The 18,325-nt window shown below is 39.7% G+C and overlaps 1 protein-coding gene and 1 pseudogene across 4 annotated transcripts in view; one reads left to right on the top strand and one right to left on the bottom strand.

Annotated features, from left to right (window-relative positions):
* DCBLD1 (discoidin, CUB and LCCL domain containing 1) overlaps positions 1 to 18,325 on the top strand; it is an 88,519-nt gene that overhangs the window by 33,058 nt on the left and 37,136 nt on the right. For all 4 annotated transcript variants that reach the window (XM_077162744.1, XM_077162743.1, XM_077162742.1 and 1 more), the window contains exons 3-6: positions 3,551 to 3,685; positions 5,064 to 5,115; positions 9,076 to 9,148; positions 15,470 to 15,603. In XM_077162744.1, the coding sequence (XP_077018859.1) occupies positions 3,551 to 3,685; positions 5,064 to 5,115; positions 9,076 to 9,148; positions 15,470 to 15,603 (394 nt within the window). The remainder of the gene's footprint in view (positions 1 to 3,550; positions 3,686 to 5,063; positions 5,116 to 9,075; positions 9,149 to 15,469; positions 15,604 to 18,325) is intronic.
* On the bottom strand, positions 1,456 to 1,550 carry LOC143685421 (U6 spliceosomal RNA; annotated as a pseudogene).

An 18,325-nucleotide genomic window follows, 5' to 3' on the forward strand; every position in this document is an offset into this window, starting at 1 on the left:
TAATGGAAAAGCAGACCCAAATGGGGTGTGCTGAAGAGAATACCTACAACGCCCAAAGAGGTAGCTCCTCTGGTTCTTGGCCCTTTAATCCATTTATGCATTGTCAGCCCATCATCTGTGGGCTCTGGGTCTCACGTCTAGTGTCGAACATGACGATACTGCTCCATCTGGTATCATTGATAGTGCTTCTTATAATCTGGGGGTGGCCAATTATGTTCCCAAAAGGTAGAAGCAATGATTTTTCCTGTCTTTCTGCTGTGCACCAGTCTGGTGGGAATTTCTAACTGCAAAGTAAGATAGAAACTGCCTTGGAGACAAGGATAGAGGTGAAGGAAGGTGGGAAGTTAGCAAGTCCAAGTGCTACATATAAAACATAGCATTGCCAGTTGTGAAGCAAACGTCTGTGCAGAACTGTGAGTTCTATTTTCAGGTCTGCTGAAGCTCTTAGGAAGAGTTGGCAAGGTTCAGTCTGACTGAATTGAGGAAGGTTTACCAAGCCACGGATACTGCCCTGGCTGGAGGCTATAACCAGGGTCAAAGTTAGAAGTTGGCCAGCTCTCATTTGGGTCTGCAATGTAACTGTCTTCGTATATGTTTAAATACAAGTGTAGGCCCTTTTTAAAAGTTGGGTTGGATGGTATTGGAGTGAAGTCTATCTTTTGGGTTAGAAAAAGGCTTTTATAAGAGAAGATGGCATCTTCAAGGGAGTCTGGCTAAAAACTGAGAATAGTGCTTAGGAGAGACTAATAGGGCCTTTCAGTGGTTTCCCGTTAATTATTTTTCTTTCTCACTGCCAGTCACATTTTTCTATTTTCCGTCTTTTCTCTTTTAACTCTAGGAATGCAGTTATTAACTTCCAGACTATGAAAAGGAATCTTTATCTGCCAGACCTCAGACAGGCAGTAATTTGGATGTTTTGCTGTAGGCGATACTGCAATCCATTCTCAACTCCCGTCCCACCCTGGACGAAAACCCTCACTGCATCTTGAAGGCTGTGATGGTGATGAGCCTAAATAAGTAACTTTTAATGAGAGCTTTTATAGAAAGGCAGGATATCCTATCCCCTCCAGGACTTGGGCACATTTTTACAGCAGGCTAGTAAGAACGTGAGAACTGGTGTCTGTGGGGTGAGGGTGGTTAAGAGTGTATGTTTACATTTTCTGTCTTTGAACTCCTTCCAGAAATACTCACGTGCCTGTCATGACTTTGAGAAGATGCAACCACTGAGAGCTTTACCATGTTTATGAGTTTTTGATCCAGTTGTTCAGCGACTTAGTGTGATAACATACATGCTTAGCTGTTGTGGAAAATATGAACAGTTTTGCAACATTATCTTTGAAATCTTTCATAAAATCTAAAAAAAAAAAAAAAATCCAAAAAATTTCTTAATGATAATGAACTTAGACTTGCTTACCTCACAGTTTTGGTGTTTTATTTTGTTTTGTTTTTCTTTTTAAAAATATGGAACACTCATAAATTTGTGTGTCACCCCCATGCAGGGGCCATCCTTATCTTCTCTATTGGTTCCAGAAGGTGCCAATGCAAGCACCTCACAGTTTTTATTAGAAATCATTCAATGCTATAGAGATATAAGGTGATATTAACATCATTCCCACTTGCAGGGGAGTGTATGTGTTATTATAAGAGATAAATGCATATAGAAAAAATTCTAATTTATCAATAGCAACAATTTTCTGGTGATTTCAGATTTACTCCTAGGTTTGCCAAACAAGTGCCCTTACCTTTCTTATCTGTTCAAAACGTAAAGGAAGTTTGAACATTTAAAATAGATAAATTACCTGAGAATAAGTTAGTAGGAAAGTCAAACATAGTAATCTGACTCATTTTAATTTTGCAAAATTGCTTATCTTCCTACTTCATTATATAAAAATGGGTTTAGTATAAATTACCTATTTACCATGCTTGTGAGCACTACTAAAGTTCATAAAAATCCATCCCTCCTTTTCACTAACTTATTTCCTTTCTGACGTCTTCACACTTTCCTTCATGACTTCTCCATGGTATTTCAAAGTGATGGAATTCAAAATCTTTTGTGTATCTTTATAATCAGGTTTGGCTTTTAAAACTGTCTTTTGCAAATAGAAGAATATTTAAATTCAGTTCCACTTATACCATATTTGGGAGGCTGTTATAGGCCGAGTGCAAAAGTTACTGGAGATAAGTGATAGCTAGAAATGTCCTGAGCCCCATGGAACATAGTCTAAATAGGAAAACAGATGTTATTTATTTGTACATTTTATATTTAATCATCCATTGATTTAACAAGCACTTATATAGCTTTCATTGCATACTAGGTGCTATTCTATATAATTTGCAAGCATTAACTTATTTGAGTAATTATTTCTGATGAGTGTTTCTAAAGATAGAACCCTTTTTTTAAAATCTGGGTTTCAATATAATTTAATAATAGAGAACAAAAGAGAAAAGTGATTTGAGGTGTGAGACTAAGCACAGATCTCTTCTTTCTCATTCTGTCACATTTTCAGAATGTGAGTCCGGGACAGGAGAGAAACCTGATCCTTTACTGGAGAGAAAAGCTTGGTTAGTGTACTCCAGTTCTGTTCATATTGGATTGAATTGTCCTTCCTTCCTTCCTTCTCTTTCCTTGACCTACTTGTTATTATTGTTGCTTTGTTTTGTTTCCATGCTCTTTTATTTTGGAAGAAGGTGATACAGAATACTTATTTCAAAATTTCCTTGCTAATCCCTTACATGATTTTCAGGATGACAGTTTGCAAACTAAACTTTAACTTGAGTAGTCTTAAGGAGGTTGGATATTTTTTTTCGCTCCAAATCTAAGTTTTCACTTTAAAAGCCCACTGATCTTCCTATAGCTTTCAAGCAACTTATTTGCTTGAAATGATATGTTTTACCCCACTTGTATAAATTTATACAATGGTATTTCAAAAAGCCTTTATAAATTTTCTGCTTTTGTATACGCCTCACTCTACAAATCAAAATAAATTATATGGATTAACAAGATATTACTGTAAGTGAGGTAAATGTGTCAACTGCATGAGAGTAAGATTTTTACCATGCATTGGACAGTATTTTCTTTTAATCCTGTAACCTCCTTGATAAAAAGAAATTTGTGAGTTTCTTTCAGCAAATATAGGAGATCTCTAGAATATCATTTTTGTAATAAAATTTTCTTTTCTACCTTATATACTTGACCTTCATTCATTAGTCTTTTTACAAAAAAGCAAAACTGATCTTTTGGCTTATTCACAATTAACTAGTTCCAGCCTATTGCTGATCTAGAATAAACTCATGAATATACTCAGTTAAGCCGTATAACTCCCCCTTAGCTTATCAGTTCTCCCCCTTAGCTTATCAGTATAACCAAGTTTACAGCCAGTCCTCATTACCAATTTTAGTGTTAAAACAAAATTTCATTTGGGTAAGGACTAGAATCTTACATAGGGATTGTCTGGTAAATCTAGCCTTTAAGGAAAAAAAAAATGCCATATACCAATTCTTTGTCCTGGTCAAAATTTTGAAACATACCACACGTGTGTTTTGTTTTTAGGTCCATATTGTGGAAGCATGACTGCTCCCAAGGAACTCTTGCTGAATTCAAGCAAAGTAACTGTTCGCTTTGAAAGTGGATCCCACATTTCTGGGCGGGGTTTTTTGCTGACCTACGCTAGCAGCGATCACCCAGGTACAGGCAAAGAATCGACCCAAATCTGCAAATTGTTATCTGCCTAAGAATTCCTCCTGCTACTTATCACCATCTCTGGACAGACACTGAGATCTAGATATAGAATTTACATGTGAGGGAGGAGAGGGAATGCAGCATCTTTGTAGGTAGTTAGGGCTGAACTGAATAATTTCATACATTTTCTATTGAGCAGCTGACTTATATGGGATAGGGCTGATCTCCTTTTCCTTAAAGGGATAAAGAAAGACGGATAGTACATCTTTAGGGCAAGCCTTCTGATGCTTTTGAAACCTACTACTTACTCTCTGAAGCATGCCCGCAGATCCCCTTCTTACCTCGGGGTAGGAGACCCGCCTTTTAACCAGTGACCTTCCTCCATGCCCATGCACCAGCATGGGAGGTGTGTGCAGGCCAGAGGGGGTGCCTTTGCCACACGGGACTCTAATCCTAGAGGAAATGCAGCCTGAATGGAGAAGGGCGGTGAGCCTGAACTAAAATGAGAAAAAGGCTTAGGCTGCCATCTAGGCTCTTGTGGCCATTCATTACCAGGCCACACACTGTGCCTGTCCCGGTCACTCTTGGCACAAAGTACCCCCTGGCAGAAATCCCCTGCAAGGGGCACGGATGCCATTTCATTCCCTCTTAACTGATCAGATCTGACTCATTCCAGTAGGCCCAGCATGGCCAGTGTTCAATGTTCATTGCTCCTTAAGCACTAATGAAAAGCTTATGGAAAGAAGGAATGAATGCAGCAAGTGTGGAATATCTTGGAAGCTCTACTATTTGATTTAAATGCCCGGAGAGCTGCAGTGTAGTGACTTTCCCATCGCGGAGGATTGGTTTGGTTCCGTAAATTGCTCCAAAGAGGAACAAACCTTCTTTTTAAGTGCTTGGTCACGATTGACCCAAGCCGTGTGTGTTGGTGTTCTCAGTAAATGCCTGGTTAGGTGGCGTCCTGGGTGCCACTGCCTCTGTTGTTAAATTGACTTATTTCTGGGAACCTACTCTGGGAGCCACATGAGGCTTTTGGAATCAGTTTCTTCCTGCTGGGGGAGGTTTTACAGGCGTCGTGGGCATACAGTGGTTAGTCACCAACCACTGTTGGTTTTTCTGTTGGAGATAGATTTTGTTTTCCTTCACTGGACCACCACTGACAAACCATCACTGTGGGTAAAAAAGAGATGAAGGGAGCTCATTAGATACAGAGGAAAATAGTCTCTGTTTTGATGTTTTTTTTTAAAATAGGAACATTCAGATAACTGGGTCAGAAGTGAATGCCTTTAAAAACTGTCCTTTTTATTTAAAAAGAAATCTTTGGCATATGAGTGTCTAAAAACTCCTTTCAGTCTGCTAATTATGATCATCTTATTTGTGACAGATTTAATAACGTGTTTGGAACGTGCTAACCATTATCTGAAGACAGAATACAGGTAAATACAGGTGTCCTCAGCTATGCTGCATTCACATGTTCCTGAATATTTTGTTTTCCTTGACATTAAATTAGAAAAAATATCTGACTTATACTCACTTTTTAATAAGCCATGTTGTAACTAGAGGGAAATATTTTAAATGGTTTCTTTTGGAGCAGGGGTCAGCAAACTTTTTCTTGTGATGGGCCAGGTGATAAATAATTTAGGTTTTGCAGGCCATACTAATTCTACTGCATCTATTCAACTCTGCCATCATGGGGTAAAAGCAGCCATAGAAAGTACATAACTAAGCGTGGCCATTTTCCAATCAAAGCTTTATTTACAAAAGCAAGCAGCAGGTTGACTTTGGTCCATGAGCTGAGGTTTGCTGACCCCTGAATTCCAGTTTGTAGCAGTGAGCCCTAATTGAGGCTAGGATGCGCTTTTAATCTGGCCAGCGTTTGGGAGTGCCCTTCGTAATTTTTTCATCCTTGGACTGGAAAGGGGGATGGGAGTTGAGTTCATTTTGTCTTTCCCACAAAAGAAAATCCTACTGAGAATAAGGGTATTCTCATCCCAGTTTTGCTTTAACTGAGAAAACTACGTAACCTCTTTGTTGTATATTTTCTCATCTTTAAAGTCAGGTAGTCTAGAGCAGGGTTCTTCAACCTAGAACTGTTGACATCTTGGGATGGATAATTCTTCGTTGTGGGAGACTGTCCTGTGCATTGTTGGGTGCTTAGCTTACTGCCTACTGCTAAGCTTAGATGCTAGTTGATGTTTAAAAGTAGCTCATGCAGGGCAGGCCATGGTGGCTCAGCAGGCAAGAATGCTCGCCTGCCATGCCAGAGGACCTGGGTTCGATTCCTGGTGCCTGCCCATGTGAAAAAAAAAAAAAAAGTAGCTCATGCAAACTTCCCAACATGCCTACAAGAAGGTTCTATTTTACCCCCAAAACTGAGGCAAAAAGCAGATAAAAAATTTGCCCAGGCTACACAGCTCAGGGAATCAGTCTCCCTGATTCAAGCCTATGGCCTTACCAACTCAGACATTTGGGCACTCTAATGGACAGTGTATTCTTCTATGTGTTGGTTCAACCCTAATGTTATGTCTAATAGAACACAAAAGTGAAAGTGAGCAGTCATTGAATGTTGCCTTGTAAAGTTGCTGTTCATCCAAATGTAGACATACGGCAGCATTTTCTGAGGTCTTTCTGTTCCCACTGCCTTTGATTATGGTGCCAGATCATCTAAGCTGTAGCCCACCATTTTGTAGTGTTTAGTTAAATATAATGCATGGCTTTTAGTGCAGGTCCACAGTCCTATATCCGTAATTCCAAAATACAGAAAGCTCTGAAAGTCAAAATATTTTTATAACTTGTTTGGTACAAAACATTGTTAATGTGACCTTAATTCATTTGATAGCAAACTAGGACTGAATTAACATTAGTCTATTTAGATTTTATATATTTTACTTAATATGATTATATAAACATTTTATACAGAGATATTAATGTTTTTAATTAATGGATACAGATCCCACTGGGTGTTATATCATATATATCATTGGCACTGTTTTACTTTTCTTAAGTCCCCCATGTTCTGAATTCTGAAACACATTTGGCTCCAAGGTGAAGGATAAAGAATTGAAAACCTGTAGGAGGATTTCCTGTTATATCTATTTTTTTTTTTTTTTTTTTTTTTTACATGGGCAGGCACCAGGAATTGATGAGCCCAGGTCTCCCACATGGCAGGCGAGAACTCTGCCACTGAGCCATGTGGCCCACCCCCTGTTATATCTTTTTGATTACTGCTGTAATGCTAGGATTACATAAAGCCAGTGGCAAAGAATTAGGGACCATTTATTTGGGTAGTTTAGCTAATTAGATGTTGTTATATATAATTTGCTGAGTCAGCAGGAGGAAACAGGAAGTGAAATAAAAACAACTGCTATTTTTTATCTGTTTGGGCTGATATATTCTGTTTAAGCAAACCAAGTAAGTAAACACTATTGTAAAGTGTTATATAGAGAAACAAAGGGAGATGACATTCGTTTCCCAAGCTGACAATGTTCTTGTAATGCTTTTGCTTTTTTTAAATTTTTAAATGTATAATATAATATATATACAAAGTAAAGAAAGAAAAAAGCAATAGTTTTCAGAGCACTCTTCAATAAGTAGTTACAGAACATATCCCAGAGATTGTCATGGGCTACCATATCATCATCTCAGATTTTTCCTTGTAGCTGCTCCAGAACACAGGCTAGAAAGAATATGTGTATTTTTATTATCACTATTTTTCCTTTTTCATGAAAAATAACATATATACAAAAAAGCAATAGATTTCAAAACAAAGTGCAATGCTTAATTGTAGAACAGATTTCAGAGTTTGGTATGGGTTACAATTCCACAATTTTAGGTTTTTACTTCCAGCTGCTCTAAGATACTGGAGACTAAAAGAAATATCAATGTAATGATTCAGCAGTCATACTCGTTTGTTAAACCCTACCTTCTCTGTATAACTCCACCATCACCTTTGATGTTTTTCCTGCTTCTTAGGGGTATTTGGGCCATGGCCATTCTAACTTTTTCATGTTGGAAGGGGCTGTCAGTAATTGGGATAGGGAAATGGAAGTAGCTGATGTTCTGGAAAGGCTGGTCCCTTTAGGTTTCAGGACTTTTCTGGTCCAGGGACCCATCTGAAGGTTGTAGGTTTCTAGAAAGTTACCCTAGTGCATGGAACCTTTGTAGAATCTTTATATATTGCCCTGGATATTCTTTAGGATTGGCTTGAATGGTTTGGGTTAGGGTTTGGCAAGTTATAATAGGTAGCAATGTCTAACTGAAGCTTGCGTAAGAGTGACCTCCAGAGTAGCCTCTTGAGTCTATTTGAACTCTCTCGCGGTTTTGGCTTTATTTTTGCATGTTTTCATAGGCAGTTGCCATCTCTCATATTCTATTGAGGTGTTGACACTGGAAGGAACTACAGATGAGAAAGCTGAATCTAAAGGGATTATATGCTGTGCTCAGGGTCATGCAGCTAATTGGTGCCTGAGCCTGGGTTGCCTGGCCCCTGGCTCTGAGCCCTTGAAACATGCCAGATCCTAAGATGTGTTTCTGGAAACTTACTAAGCCTATGGAATCCTAATTTTAAAATATACAGTTTTTCCTGAACAAAAAAAGTAATTCGGAATTAATGATGTAGAGCCGCACTGTCTTATATGGCTATTGAGCGCTTAAGCTATGGTCATGCATCTAGATTTCGAAGAGTTGGTACTAAAAAAAAAAAAATGTAAAATATCTCATTGGTCATTTTTTATTGTTCATACATGTGAACAAAAATTTGGATATATTGGGTCAAATGATATATTATTGGGTTAAATAAGATATGTTATTAATTTTGCCTTTTTCTTTTTATTCTTGTTAATGTTGTTACTAGAATGAATAGCGTAGGTGACTCTCTCTCAGTATATTTCCAATGGACAGTGCTGGCATAGAGCTCCAGACATTAGAGGGTTTTATTATGCAGAAAGTAAAAGCTCCTCAAAATTCTACCTTCAGAGAGAAGCCAGGATGTTCTTCCTTGTGTTCTTTTTTGTCCATAGAAAGTATATATGGTTATAAAATATTTTTTAAATATTTATTTTTCTAAAAAGTTAGATCACACTTATATTCATTTCCTTTTTTCTTAAGAATATTCTTGGACTTCTTAGAATCAATTAAAACGCATAAACTCATTGTTTAATGAAATCTTGAATCGAACCCTTCTATTAAAAAATAGTTACTGTAAAAAACTTGCCTTCAGATTAATATTTTAGAACAATCCATATTTTTATAAGTCAGTCTTCTGATTTTTCAGTAAAACAAGATACACCAATGCGTTGTATGGAAGAGATAAAGTGCTTTTATTTTAAGTATAATTTATTTGTTTTTTGTTTAAGTATAATTTAATAAAATATAAATCTTTTATTTTCCTTTTCCAGCAAATTCTGCCCAGCTGGTTGTAAAGACATAGCAGGAGACATATCTGGAAATGAGGTGGATGGATACAGAGATGTAAGTAATTGAAGAAAATGGCAGGAAGGGAATCAGGAGTAAGTGCTTGTTATTCTGCCTGAATTCATTACAAAGTAAGTCAAATATAATATATTTATGCAATGTCAGGTAGATGCTTGATTCTCTTCTTTGAGAATAAATGAAATAAGTATAGATACCAAGGTTGTCCATGAATTAGTCCTGTGTATTTCCAGTTAAACATACTATAAATGATATGAAAAACAAAAACCTTCTAATCCCTGAGATTGTATAATTCCATCTGCTTTTTCATAAGGGATCATGGATTTGCATCTTTTTTTAAAAAACAATTTATTTCTTTATGTGGTTCATGTGATAGAACCAAGGACATGGACATTCACAGAATAGTGACATTATTCAGACTCTGTCTGAGTCCAGTGAAGCCGTCTGCTTTGCTCATTTATATTTGTATATTACTCCCCTCCCTCTAACCCACCTGAAATTTGTGTGATTAATTGGGCCCTCTGGGTTATATACTTTTTTCCCAGAGAAAAACACATTCGTAGGTTATTATTTTTCTAAAGTGTATGTCCCATTTCTAGATATATAACCCTCCATTTCTTACTGTTTTTAGATTTCTGTCTTGGAAACCTGGTATTTCTATAGATATTGCTATTTATAATAGTTGGCTATGCAACTTGGTTTATGAGAATTGCCTTGAGTAATTAGAAATGTGAAAATCTAAGTAGTGATGTAACTAGTCTGAGAACTACTGACATGTTTCTTCATGCGTACATGTTCTCAGTAAACGATGATTCATCTCAGGCAGGGAAAAAAGTTGATATTTCTTTAATTTTTGCTTTTAACACATCCTGATTCTGGGAATAGCAGATTTTGATGGGGTTTCTTTGCTTTTTTTTTTTTTTTTTTTTTTCCTGTTTCCTATAATGTCTTTAACTATAAGAGTGACTCAGGATATTTATTTGACCTGTATGTTGTTTAAATCTTAAAATAATTTACACTACCTTAGTTTGAAGACATACTTGATACAAGCTACTACTAAAATGACTTCAGGAAATTAACCAAGAAAAGTAAAATACTTGAAATACAGGTTTTCCCTTAGCAATAGAAAGTTTTTGCTTATTATTTTCCTGTTCTGTGCAGGAAACTTAAGAATTATGCACAGTAGGAGAAATAGCATTTTTTTTTTCTTTTGATGTTGTCCTTGCTGCTTCCTGAGAGAGCTGTCTTTTCAGTATAAGGGGTAAATTGTTTTTTGAGTGGTGGAGATCTGAGTATTTGATCTGAAAATGCTGCCAAACGGGTTTCCTATTAGACTCACTAATGGGGTTTTGTATCATTTACTTCAAGAATTCTTTTATCTGGTGGGAAAATTTGAATTTTGAAAGCTAACATCTTCAAAGAAATCTGATTAGTGCATTTATTGTATGTGTTGATACAGTGGGTCTATTAGTTATCTAATGCTGAATAACAATATTATTACAAACTTAGAGGTTTAAAATAAGACATACTGATTATTCTTGACTCTGTGGGTCAGGAGTCCAGGCCTGACTTAGCTGGACCCTTTGCTCAGGCTCTCTCAAGGCTGCAGTCTCATCAGAGGCTTGACTGGGGACGGGCACTTTTAACCTGACAGGTGTTGGTAGCATTCAGTTACTTGTGGACTGTTGGATTGAGGCTTGTTTCTTCCTGGATGTTGATGGTGGGCCTTTGCAGTGTAGCACCTTGCTTCCTCAAAGTCAACAAGGGAGTCTCCTAGCAAAGTCTCCCAGCAAGAAAATCTCCTAGCAAGACTGGTTACGATCTTATGCAATATCATCACAGTGTCATCCCATCACCCTTGCCATATTCTATGGGTTAGAAACAAGTCCCAGGTCCTGCCCACTCTTGAGAGGAAGGATTATACAAGATGTGAATTCCAAGAGGTGGATTCATGGGGGATTATTTTAGAGTGTGTTCTCCACAGTAGATGCCTTAATTTTGGGAAATGTGTTCAGTTGCAGCAAGTCTTTTCTGGAAGGGCCTTTACAAAACCAAAGTGCATCCATTAGGTCTGGATGGCAGGATCCATAAAATGAGCTACTAGAGGACCTGTGGAAGAAATGGGTTCTCTGTTTAGGAAAAGAAGGGTGTTGTCTTAAAGAGTGATCATAGAAAAGGAAGGCACTCATTCTGTGTTGTTCCAAAGGACAGAACTAGATCAATGAATGAAAGTTACAGGGAAGCCAATTTCAGGTACATATCAGAGCAGTGCAAAATGTTGTCAGATGTCTTGAGAAACAGCAAGCCCCAATCACTAGAAGGGTCAAGAGATGGCCGGTGGTAAGGGGTGCTGTGGAGTGGAGAAGAGGGATGAGCCGACAGGGAATGGGAGGGGGTGGCCCTAAAGGTCCTTGTGATCACTGAGGAGTCTGAGTCCATCCTTTTGATGAATTAAAGCATGTGTTTGGTGTGTGTCTTCAACATGCCAGTTGGCGGGCTTCTCCAAGACCTCCCTCACCTGGAAAGCAGCATTTAGAAAGCCCTGGGAGAGTTTTCCTATGGGCACTTCTGCCAAGCCTGGTGACTGTACTGTCTGTCTGCTTGTAGGTGGAACATGTCACTTAACTTGTTTCGGTAATTCTCCATTCCCTAAAATTTTCAAGAAATATTGTAAAAAAAAAAAAAAGAAAGTTACTAGAAGTTACATGCAGTCTGGCACTGGTTAAGGGGGAGAAGGGAAGAAACTGCTTATTTATACTCACAGAATGGCCAGAGGGAAGTGTATTTCAATAGCAAGCGATTGCCCCTGAGTGATAGCAGTATGAAGGATTGTTATTTTCTCTTATTTCCCAATACTTCTATAAAGGTTGCATATTAGCTTCATAAAGGAAATGTAATGAATATGGCAGTTATGAATACTGTAGCAACATAGAAACAATTCATATGATGGAATGGATAATATATTCTTGTAACTTAATGTTCCCACATTCTTAAAATGTGCTTTATTCTGCCTTATAGTTTAGCTTCATATTTTATTAAATACAATCTACAGTATTTTTTTAATATTAAATTTCCTTTTATTACTACGTCAATACTTTTTAGTACAAGTTGTATTTTCCTAAAGGAATATTTAAGAACCTGCTTCAATTCTGGGGTGGCTTGAAAGGTTTAGTCTTAAACCTCATGCTGGTCTGTTTGGCCAACTTTTGTGGCTCAGTGAACTTCAGAAATGTTTACTGTAGATAATGCCATCAGCCTGCAACTGCGTGAGCTGCTCAGGGCTCCCCTGGACTCACTGCTGCCTTCCATTTCCTGAAGAATTATTACATTTGAGCTATTTTGTTTGAGTCAGCAGACTTAGCTTGAGGAAATTCACTGAATAAAATAGGCCAGTGATGTGACTTTCCTATATTTATATTTCAGTGAGGCTTAGAGCTCAAAAATAGCTAGAAAAAGTGTAAGTTATACCCGTACAGTAGAAAAGAAGTGTGGCCTTTTTCCTGGCTCCTGGGAGGTTGCCTTTCAGTCTTTGGAGTTTTCTGTAACTGGAGGGTTTTTGGTTTTTCCTACTGGGCTATATAGACCAGTCCTGTTCATCAGAAGGACCAGCGTGTGATTAGGGGGTTGTGGCTTTGTGCTATGACACATGGGCCCACGAGCATGCCTGTGCAAGGGAACCCCATATAAATCCAGGACACAAGAAGCTCAGGGGAGCTTCCATGATTAATAATGCCATCACCATGCAGGGAGGGGATGGGTGCTTACTCCATGAGGAGAGGACTCAGAAGACCTCATCTTCTGTGTCTCTTCTTTTAGCTTCTTATGTGAATCCATTTACCATAATAATACTATAATTTTTTTTTCTTTTTTCTTGCATGGACAGGCATCAGGAATCGAACCTGGGTCTCCGGCATGGCAGGCGAGAAATCTGCCTGCTGAGCCACCATGGCCCACCCAAAACTGTAATTTTAATAAGCACATTCAGTGAGTTTTATGAGCAGATTGTTGGATCCCAAGGGGGTGATGGAAATCCCCAAATTTGTAGCCAGTTGTCAGAAGTGCTCATAGCTTAGGTGCCCTGAGCTTGCAGCTTGGATCTGAAGGGCAGTGTTGAAAAGGAGGGCCCTGAACCTCTGCTGTCTGGTCTGACTTTGGGTCAAGTTCTAACTAAAGTCAGAACTGAACAAAATTGAGTTACAGTAGTATTTGCAGAAGCTGTTGAACCTGATGCATTTTTAATACCACTGTCCAAAAAGGATTTCTTAACTATAAGTTTCAATGAATGTAAAACTTTAAAATTGATACCAAAAGCCCCAATTTAAATAACCATCAATTTTAGTTAGTTGGTTGGGTGAAGGAGCAATTTTTTTTTTTTTAAAGAAAGTAATATTGGGAAGGTGCTGGTAACTTATAAGAATGAGGATCTGGTGGCCGTTCTCTTGGAGCTGTATCCAATGGTCTGCTTTTAATATAAATAAAGGAAAAATGTAAGTTGGAATAAATAAATTCCATGAAAAGGGTAGGTACCAGTGGATTCCCTCAGTGTGGGCTCTGCAGAAAATGAGGATATCTGCTGGCCAGTGGAACTGGGACGCCCTGTTTTGGGTGGGTCTTTAATCCTGTCCTCTTACAGCTGCGGGGACACTGGGTCACGCCAAGTCCACTGAGAGCATTCCTGGGGCAAGGTGTCCAAGGATGCCAGGTGGCCCCACAGACAGTGGGAGCAGCTCCCAGCAGACCATGGATCTGCTTTCCATTCGGGGGCTCAGAGAGGGGGGCAGGCCCGGGGGGACCCGGGTTCCCTCTAGAATCACAAGATGACAGACCTTACAAGAGACCCTGACACCATCCAGTCTAGCCTTTTCACTGAAAAGACTAACTGGGATCTGAGCAGTGGAATGCCTTGTGCTCACCCTCTGGAGCTAGAGGCAGAGTCAGGATGACTGTCTAAATTGCTAATTTTAAACTCAGGTCTTTTTCGCTACAACCAGTTCCTCTGTTCTGCATTGCAAGAGTCCGAAACAATTATAAAGGTTTTTAATGACGGAAATTTCAGGCGGTCGGTCTTGTTTTGCCTCTTCTAATTCTTTTTTCTTTTTTTGGCCATGGTAGAAAGTGTAGTATCTGCACCTGTGTTCAAGCATTCTCATAGTTCTTCTCTTCCATGGAAATTTCCCACTTTTTTGGCTATGACAGCAGCTGCAGAGAAGCTGGGGCAAATTGCTGGTTTGGGAAATGTGAACTCTCTAAATTGAAAATCATAAAAGTTCTCAGTTGCATTTACAACTTCAGTAACAGAGTATGATTTGTCTCACTGCTTCCCCTAATATTGTAACATAAATTTAAAGGAGTTTTCCATTGCCAGTAAGTAGATATCATTGTCATTCACACAAAGAGGAACCCTGTCGTTAACCCAATTTCATTAACTGCTGTTTACTCCTTAACAGTAGCCATTGTGGAGAGTCGGGGAGTATCTATAGTTTATTTAGGAAATAGACCAACATGTCAGGCCCCCTTTCCTGAGCCTGACTCCCTTCTCACCCTCACACTCAGTTCTGTGCTTATGGGGCCCCATAGGCCTGTGCGCCCCACAGGAAAGCACCAGCCGTTACTCGAGCCCTATTTCCAACCCAGGACCCTGTCATCAGACCAGTGGGCCACTCGTCCCCCATTTGCCAGAGCAGCAGGCAGCCTGCCCAAGCCCTCAGCGCAGGTGAGGAGGGCAGAGTGCCCCTGTCTGCTTGTCCCTCGCTGAGGGGCTTCACGACAGGGGATGGAGGCCATCCAGTGCCCCGTCATGGCTCTGAGACCTTGGGCTTCTGTCCCGTTCAGCACTCTGTGGCTAGCAGTAGCATTTTGTGTTTGACGTCTTGTTAAATCCCTAAGTTAATTTAAAAATGAAACTGTTGTGAGTAAGCCTCACCTTCTCAAACAATACTTTTAGCAGATCAAGCTGCCAACCCAAGTGTAAGATGCTGCTCAGTTACCTGTTGCTGTGTAACAGCCATCCCCAAACTCAATGGCTTAAAATAACCATTTCATTTGCCGATTAGTCTGTGGGTCAGCAATTTGGGCTGGATGGTTCTTAAGCTCCCCTTGTCCGGACTCCCGCCTGCGACTGCAGTCACAGAGGGCAATTCCTGGGGCGGGGATTGCCCAAGAAGGGTCCCCTCACATGGGTGGGGCTGGCGGCGGGCCACCCTGTGCAGAAACCAGCTGGTGTGGGAGGTGACTGCGCCAGGGTGGGGCCACTTGGGGGCCAGTACTTTAAATTGCCACAGAAACTAAACTGAAAACACCAACTCTACTTTTGCTGTGTTCTTAAGTAAGCTGCAGATGATGGCATTGCTGTGTTTTCAGACCTCTTTGTTGTGCAAAGCCGCCATCCATGCCGGAGTGATTGCGGACGAGCTGGGCGGCCAGGTCCGTGTGCTTCTGTCTAAAGGGATAAGTCGATACGAAGGCATCCTGGCCAACGGTGTCGTTTCCCGGGAGTGAGTACTTTGCCTCTTGTTCTGGGTGGAAGGTCACCCTGCAGGTTTAATTCATCAGTCCACAATTTTGAAAGGACTGAGCCGGGTTGTGTGGGGGGGGTGCGTGTGGGTAGTGCAGGAGGTGGGATATGACACCAGGGTTTGTCAATTGGGAAAACTCCACATGAGAGATTAGAGTTTAGAACAGCACTTAAGGTCCAGGTGGAAATTAAGTGTAGCACATAAAAAGCTTACTTGTTATGCTGACTTGTAAATTAGGATATCACACACCTGGAGTCCCAGGTCAGCAGAATATTTCTTTTCTCAGGTGCTTTAATTAGGGAGAATAAAGGCTTATCCTTCTTTAGTTTTTACAATTTCAGTAAAATCCCAGTTATCTCCAATGCTACCTAAGATATCGAAGGAGGCAGCGAAGAAAACCACTGAACTTTAGCAAAGAACCCTAGCGATAGTCTCTTGAGAAATAGTAGTTGGAGGATGAACCCAAACTTCTTTGCTTTTATCCTCTGCTCTTTCGGCATCAAACGAAAAAAGTATGTCAATTGCTCTAATGGTTTCAAGCTCCGGTTTTAATGCATTCAGGTTTCCTCAGCTTCTAGAAGGTAGAAAACTAGAGGTGTGTAAAACAAAATAGTGGCCATGACATTGTTTTTATAGGAAATGTGTTTTCAGTTCCAAAGAACCAATTTTTGAGAAAACTTTGGAACTAAAAGCCATTTCTGGATTGAGGGTGTTGTCTGCTGGTAGCGGGGATTCGGAAGCAGTGAGTGAGGGTAGGGAGAGGTTGGGTAGGACGCCTTCCTGAAGGAGACATGCCTTGGGTTTCAGGAAAGGTGGGAACAAGGCTCAGAAGGAATCAAGTCAGGGCCCAAGGAGGGGCAGAAAGTCAAGGCCCAAGGAGGGATGCTAGAGAGAGTTGCAGTAGCCGTCAGCCTGCTATGCTCAAGTGCCAGAGGTTCCTGGGTGGGTGAGGAAAACAGACCAGCCCCTCCCTGGCAGTCCTGAGTCTCCAGAGGGGTAAGGGGAGAGGTCCTTTTAATTTAGCTCTTTCACAAGCAATGCTGTATGGAATCCATGAAAGCCCCTCACCCGCCCAGGACAGGAGTGTGCAGGCTTACCTCACTACACCTGCGTGCTCTCCCTACCATGAGCTTACCATCTAGCTTCCCTTTCTGGATAAGATTTTTAGCTATGAGTGGCCCTAAAGTGACCTTTTTTGCAGTGTCTAAACATTCAGAGGCCTATTAGGCCCAACATGTACCAAAGTTTTAAGATTTAAAAACCTAGTAGTAGGTTTCCTTTAGAAAGTAAAATCCTTACTCAAACAAATAAAATTAAATATGTATATATAAAATATATGTATTTCCCTCATCAGACTCTTTGGAACATTAAAATGTATATCCTGATTTATAGTAAAGGTCATCACTTATTTACAATAAGCTGTTGAATGTCAGCTTGTCCTTGACTTTGAGAATATATTTCTTTTTATGTTTGTTTTTTTTTTGTAATGGTTTCTTCTTGTCATACTGGAGTGCTATTTCAGGAAGGTCTCAGGCTGTGGCCCACATTTATTGGGTGCTGCTACTTCCAAACAGGAACGAGGAACTGGCCTTTGGATTGTTTGGTTTTTTATTTCTTGTAAACTCCTTGACTATGTTGTATACATTTGAATGCTTTAATAGGATAATAGGATAGTAAAAAGCTTAAGTTGTACTACTTAGGTTTTATTTTCCTTTTGTAGAAAAATTATTTGTGGTAAAACTACTGAATAAGAGTAGACTTTTTGTTCTCAGCTACTGTTGCATCAACTGTGCTTAAGACATATAAATTGTTTTATAAAATTTGAAATTAAACTTCCATTCAGAAAAGATTACATAAATCTACACCCTTAATGAATTAGAAAGAGTTTCTCTCTAACCTCTGTATAGTCATTTGAGCTAATTATCTGCTATGATTTTTGTTTTGGTAGGAGATAGAAAGTTCAGAAAATTATCAAAGTTCCTTCTTCCTTCTAGTGCTGTGATTTTTTTTTTTTTTTTTTTTGCATTGAGCAGAGAAGAATATGCTAAAACAGTCTCTTCCACCCATTTAGATGCCCAAATCTTCAGGGAGAAGTTGTTTTTATCTCTGCTGTTTTACTGTTGGGAAACTACCATCCACGCGGTCATTGAACTTATGTTCCCACGCATGATTGTTTGGCTTCAGGAAGAAACACAGAAGGAAGCATTGCAGCTGAGGAAGAGGGTCCCTAAAGTAAATATCCAGAGTCCTTCTGGGATTCATCCCAGGTCAGGTCGTTTCCTTGATTCTAAGAGATGATAATGGACTCAGGAAGAGGGACGGACCTCACACTAAGGAGCACAGCTGTGACTGTCAGAAGGAAAGGCCTTCCTGTCTGTTTATGTCAGGTTATCCTTGACTGCTTCTGCGGCCCCCAGGGAAGGCTGGCAGTTCCTGTGAATGCCTCGGAACCCTAGCTCTCCCTAGAGGGTTTTCATTTTTAAAAGAGGAGGCTTATTTTATCTCCAGAAGTCTCTAAGCGGTGGTGTTTAATAGAGTGAAGTGGAAAAACATATTCTGGCCAATAATGGAGGAAGGCGAGGCAGAGAGCTGGGAGAAGCAGAGCCTGCCCTGGAGTCCTCTCCTCAGGGTCAACTCAGAATTCTGTTCTTTCCATAAGTACTCTCTGTTCAACAACTACTAAAAAATTAAATATTTTAAA

This window comes from Tamandua tetradactyla, chromosome 5 (assembly GCF_023851605.1).
Source record: "Tamandua tetradactyla isolate mTamTet1 chromosome 5, mTamTet1.pri, whole genome shotgun sequence".
Taxonomy (NCBI): domain Eukaryota; kingdom Metazoa; phylum Chordata; class Mammalia; order Pilosa; family Myrmecophagidae; genus Tamandua; species Tamandua tetradactyla.